Raw genomic sequence first — 6000 nt, 5'->3', positions numbered from 1 at the left:
CCCACAGTACATGAGGCAACTCGTCAACCCATCCTATTCTTTTGGTTCCCAGTTTGGCTTTGATGCCTTCTTTGATGCTACGATTGGCTCGCTCAACTTGCCCATTAGCCTGGGGGTGGGCAACCGATGTGAACACCTGCTTGATTTATAACTCGGATAACCATTCCTGGAGGTGCTTGTCAGCGAACTGAGTACCATTGTCGCTAACCAATGTCCGAGGGAGGCCGAACCGGCAAATGATGTATTCCCACAGGAATTTCTTCACATTCGTTGCTGTTATATTGGCCAGCGGCTTGGCCTCCACCCACTTTGTGAAGTAATCTATAGCGACCAATAGGAACTTTACTCGTCCTGGAGCCTTGGGGAATGGTCCAATGATGTCCATGGTCCCATGATGTCCATTGCCCACTTTTTGGAAACGCATCCACGGGTCGATTCTCACTTATTTTGATGTGCACTACTTTACATGAAGTGAATTGTTGCATAAGGTCTTTAGCATGGGACAAGTATGAAGCCATGACATCATTCTTTGCTTCATAAGTCCCTGATACCTGTCCTGTAATAAGCATAGAATCGACCCGAGCCTCCAAAAATTTTACGCCCAGCTTCCTCGCAATCCGCAATCCGGCCAAAAATGCTTCATACTCGGCTTCATTGTTCGTACTTTTGATGTTTAACTTGATGGAATAGGTGAACTCTTGGCCATCTGGATTGATCAACTTCAGACCCGCCCCAGATCCCTCCCCACTTGACGCTCCTTCCGTAAACAGAGTCCATTGTTGGCTATCGTCAGAAGGGATCGGGGGTTGTTGTTCAAGCAGGCATGCCTGGACTTTGCCTGTGGGTACTTCTGTGATAAAATCTGCCAAGACTTGGCCTTTGATCGCAGGTCTGGGCTTGTATTTAATGGAGTGTTCGCCCAACTCGATTGCCTATTTGGTCAATCTCCCGGATAACTCGGGTTTTGCCCACACATTTTTCAGCTTGTAGTCTGTCAAAACTTGTATAGGGTGACCTTGGAAGTACCTTTTTAACCTCCGTGCCGCATAGACTAGCGCCAGCACCAGCTTTTCCAGCATCGAGTACCGGGTTTCGGCGTCTGCTAGCGTTCTTCTGACGTAGTATATCGGCGTTTGGACAGCTTTCCGATCTGTTAGGAGGACTGCTCCAATTGCAATGTCTGGAGCAGACAGGTACAAAATGAGAGGTTCTCCTTCCGGGGTGCGGTTAATGTTGGAAGCTCCATGAGGCATTTTTTCACTTCTAGGAATGCCATCTCTGCTTCCGGTGTCCATTTGAAATGTGCCTTTTTCAAGCAATTTCACAATGTTGACACGAATGGGTAAGACTTAGCCGCATGATTTGCCAGAAATCTGTTTAGGGCCACTAATCTTCCATTCAGTGTTTGGACCTCTTTTAGTGAAGACGGGGACGGCATCCAGGCGATGGCTTGCACCTTCTCCGGGTTTGCTTTGAATCCCTCCCCGGTTACAATTACTCCCAGAAACTTTCCTTCTTCCATGCCGAAGGAGCATTTTGAAGGGTTAAGTTTCATATTGATTTTCCTGAGTGTGGAGAAAACTTCTTCGATGTCTCGAAGCATTTGGTCTTCCTCCACACTCTTGATGACCAGATCATCCATGTATACCTCCAGGTTCTTCCCGATCTAACCTCGGAAAGTGTTGTCCATCAAACGCTGATACGTGGCTCCCGCATTTTTTAGACCGAAAGGCATCATCTTGTAACAGAACGTGCCTTGGTTGGTTTGAAAAGCGGTTTTATCTTCATCGCGGGCCGCCATACGTACCTGGTGGTAACCCTTGTAAGCATCCAGGAAACACTTGAATTTGAAGGGTGCCACTGCATCTACCTTGAGGTCGATCTCTGGAAGCGGGTAACAATCCTTGGGGCAGGCTTTGTTCAGGTCCTTAAAGTCGATACACATCCGCCATGAGCCGTTGCTTTTAGGGACCATCACCGAGTTTGCCACCCAGGTTTGATATTGAATTTCTCGGATGATTCCCGCGTTCAACAGATCTTGCACTCGCTCGTTCATGGCTTTTGTTTGTTCGGGACCCATCTACCTTTTTTCTGAATGATAGGTGTATACGCCGGGTTGACCCATAGCCGATGTTCTGAAATATCTCGTGGAACGCCTGTCATATCGGAAGGCTTCCAGGCGAAGATATATGCGTTTTTGATCAGCAACTGTTTCAGGAAGACGTGCACTGTTTCTGAGATAGTCGCCCCGATTGTGACGGTTTGCTCCGGGTACTCCGGATTGACAACACACTTTTTGGGTTCCGTCCACAGTGCTTTCTTGGGCACCTTCGTAGGCTTTGATCCCTCTGTTGCGTAGCAATGTTGGTTGACTCGGATGATTGCTACTCCTGTTCTTGTGGGGAAACCCACTGCACCATGTGCTGTGGAAGGATTGGCGTTGAAGTCACCGATCACTTCCCGCCCTAAGATTATATCATGTTTGGATCTCGCGGGTAGGACAAGGAACTCGACATTCTCGGTCCTTGAGTGGATCCCGTCACTCAGCGTGACAGGGAAATTTATGACCCCTTTAAGGTGCATAACCTCGTACCCAAATCCAGAAACTTGGGCGTGCACAGGTTTCAACTTGGCTTTGTCTTTGTAACATTCGCTTTTCTGAGAATTATAAATAACCGAAAGTTCTATAATTAACTGTGTGTCGTTAACTTAATTAGGTGTGTTAATGTTTGGATAATAAATGGAATTAGAAGTGTGAGTGGGTTGTGGGGCCCATAGTCCCCTATATAAACCCAACCCCTCCTTCCCTTAACCACCTTCTTCCCTTCCACCACACACACACACTCAAGAACACACACATTTTCTCTCAAGACCCGAATCCGAATCCGGGCTAAAGCAAGGAAGATCTTGGTGTTCGAGTATCTCAAACATCAAGAAAACGTCAGGATCTTCGGGGTTGTCCAGATCTGAACCGAACCCAGAGCAAAAAGGTAAGCTTCGGCCAAAGGGTTAACTTTTATGGTTAGAATCGACATGCAAACAGATGAAATGATAGATCTGGTTGTGAAATGTAAGAAAAACATGAACTTGGTGAGTTTTAGCCTCACGGGTGTATTATATAACAAAAAAAGGTGACGTCTGGACTATGAGAAACACGGGTATACAAAGTTGGTACAACCCAAAACCCATAAAAAGAGTAGAATTGGGTCCTAAGGAGGAAACAAGGAGAAAAATGGCTTTACAATGGTAAAAACGACGAAAGGCGGGAATTTCGCATCGCACAGCCATGCGAAGCGAAATCAACAATTTCGCATCGCACAGCCATGCGAAGCGAAATCAATATTTTCGCATCGCACAGTCATACGAAGCGAAAAAGTCATGCGAAGCGAAATCAACAATAATTTCGCATCGCACAGCCATGCGAAGCGAAATCAATATTTTCGAATCGCAAAGTCATGCGAAGCGAAATTCCATGCGAAGCGAAAAAGTCATGCGAAGCGAAATTCCATGCGAAGCAAAATTCCATGCGAAGCGAAATCTTCCGTGCGAAAAAGTCGACCACAGCCAGGGGCTCTGCCCCTTGACCCTGCTAGGGGCTGCCGCCCCTAGACCCCGCTACCAGGGGCGCTGCCCCCAGACCCTCGTTAGTTGAGGGTTTCACTAACTTAGATGTAGGAATTAGTAGTAATGGATAATTGACACGCGTAATGTGTTGTACAATTAGCCGTGCGCAACTAAGGAAGGGCATTACCATTAACAACGAGAGAAACCGACTCCAAGTGAGTTCTAGACCCTATATCTGTTATGTTTTCGGGGCTGTGTGCATACTCCTATGTAGTAGATAATTCACTTACTTGATTGGTAAGTGTATGATACGTGTATGATTGTGTATTGAATGTATTGTTACATAAATGATTGTATGAATGAGTGCGTATATATATTTATAACTAGAAGATATGTAAAGTATGCACGCATGATAAAGGTACAGTTATTCGAGACAGAAGGGACCAGACCCTTATAATATATGTGATGTTAGGGACCAAACCCTTATAATATCTGTGATGATAGGGACCAGACCCTTATAATATCTGCGATGTTTAAGATAGAATAGCTTATGGTATACCATAGGGTTTCATGAAAGAAAGTATGTAAGAACGTATGCATATATGTAAAGTATGTACGAAAGAAGTGATAGTAAATAAGGTATAAATACGTATCTCCAGACACGTATGAGTATGGTATGAATGTAATGTATGTTAATTGATTAAATAGAACTCACTCAGCGTAGCTGACTTTTAGTATGCACGCAGGTGAGTAGGATGAGGCATGTTGCTTGAGGTGGGACACGTGGCAAACGGATGGAGACTGGCATCGAAGACGGAAGATTCACGTGTCGTTTATGTTATTGTTTAAGACTTAATGTATTTTGTTAAGACAAGTACTTATGTTATGTAAGAATGTTTAATATTAAGTATTCCGCGAAAAGTTTTTAATTAACTCTGATTTTAGAACTGTGTTTATGAGTAAATCCAACACCAAAGTAGGGTTACCAGGGACGGGACCTTACAGTCTTCTTCGTCTAGCTGCTCAAAACACTGTTCGTACATTATGTCGGACGTACTCCCAGTATCGAAGAAGACATATTGAGACCGATAATGACCGAACAAGGCCGTGACAATTAGAGGCTGTTTCATGCATGGCCCTCCTTTCACTCTTGGAAAAACTAGGGGTTCATTTTCCCATTCTTCTTCATCTGCTTCTCTCCGCTTGAACTTCCGAGGGGGTCCTCCCTAGATCATGTGTACATTCAAGTCCTTGATCTGCTTTCGCTGGGGGACCCTTGTCTGCTGGAGCTGCGTTCTTCCGCGGATCTTGTCGCACGTTTTTAAGCAGATGATCAAGTTTTCCAGATTTGATGGCGGACTCGATCTCATTTTTCAAGCTTATGCATTCATTTGTGTCATGCCCGATGTCCTCGTGGAACATGCAATGCTTGTTTAGATTCAAGTTTACCCACTTGATCAGCGGTTGAGGTTTCCTGAACTCGATATTCTCTGTTGTTAGGATTTCGGACGGGGTCTTCTTTAAGGGTGTCCAATGTTGTCGGTCGGACTTACCCGCTGCTCTATCCTTTTGTTTCTGTCCGATCAGTGATCTGGCATCAAACTATTTGGAAGAGCTTTCCGGGGGTTGTATCCTTGACCATATCGAACCTTTCTCTTCCTTTTTCGACTGAGTGTTTCGCGGCTTAGTTTTTGCCTGCTGTGTCTACGAAGACCTTGGCCGCGGACATGATCGCGTCCCAATTTTGGGGCATGCCATCCTGGCCCGTCAAACATCTGACCATCTCAGGGCTCCTTGCATTCACTCGGAACGCTCCTCTTAGCATGTCTTCACTAATTCCACCAATGTTCAAGCTTTCATTGTTGAACCTGGTGATGAAGTTTTCCAGCGATTCATTATCACGTCGGACAACACTCAGGATTTCCGACGGATCCCTGGTATGTTTACGCTGTTGACTGAAATGTTGCGAAAATTTTGCTACCAGGTCGTCCCAGCTGCTGATTTGACCGTCCGGTAGTTTCTCGAACCATTCCCTGGCTGCTCCTGTTAGTGTCAATGCAAACATATGACACCAATAGGGCAAGGTCTATCCGCTTACTCCCCCAACCGCTGTGAAGTTCAACAGATGATCCCTTGGATCAGTCATCCCATTGTATTTACCCAAATTGCTCGGGATCTTAATGTTAGTTGGGAAGAGAGCGGTTGCTATCCACGGAATGAACTTCGATTTTTCCGCGAATGCAGCGGGGCGGTATGGCTTGGTGAAGTCTTCTTCCGCATCGCTGAATTACTCCGCATGTTTGACTAACGGCTTGGGACGGCTGGAGGTTTCTCTACCATAATCCCAACTACCATCACTCGCGTATTCTTCCTCTTGAAATGTTTCTTTCTGTCGGGTATCCCGTGGAGTTCTGCGGGATAGAGTACGCTGGGTGT

General features: G+C 45.7%; 1 protein-coding gene across 1 annotated transcript; it reads right to left on the bottom strand.

Moving 5' to 3' along the window:
- Positions 1-203: 203 nt before the first annotated feature.
- On the bottom strand, positions 204-1295 carry LOC143529102 (uncharacterized). The gene is made up of 2 exons (XM_077024972.1): positions 1027-1295; positions 204-891 (listed from the first exon to the last, which is right to left on the bottom strand). Exons 1-2 carry the CDS (start codon positions 1293-1295, stop codon positions 204-206), a joined length of 957 nt encoding a protein of 318 aa, XP_076881087.1.
- Positions 1296-6000: the final 4705 nt, after the last annotated feature.

This window comes from Bidens hawaiensis, unplaced genomic scaffold (genome assembly GCF_021521415.1).
Source record: "Bidens hawaiensis isolate Kalapana, Puna unplaced genomic scaffold, B.hawaiensis_p1.1 tig00008479_1, whole genome shotgun sequence".
Taxonomy (NCBI): Eukaryota; Viridiplantae; Streptophyta; class Magnoliopsida; order Asterales; family Asteraceae; genus Bidens; species Bidens hawaiensis.
This window is presented reverse-complemented; position numbering and strand designations above follow the sequence as displayed.

Bases quoted from the DNA above. Each gene is read 5' to 3' on its own strand.
- LOC143529102 (XM_077024972.1), bottom strand. From the start codon at position 1,295: ATGGACACCGGAAGCAGAGATGGCATTCCTAGAAGTGAAAAAATGCCT. The intron at 892-1,026 runs GTACTTCCAAGG...ATACAAGCCCAG, and splicing joins GCGGCACGGAGGTTAAAAAG to ACCTGCGATCAAAGGCCAAG.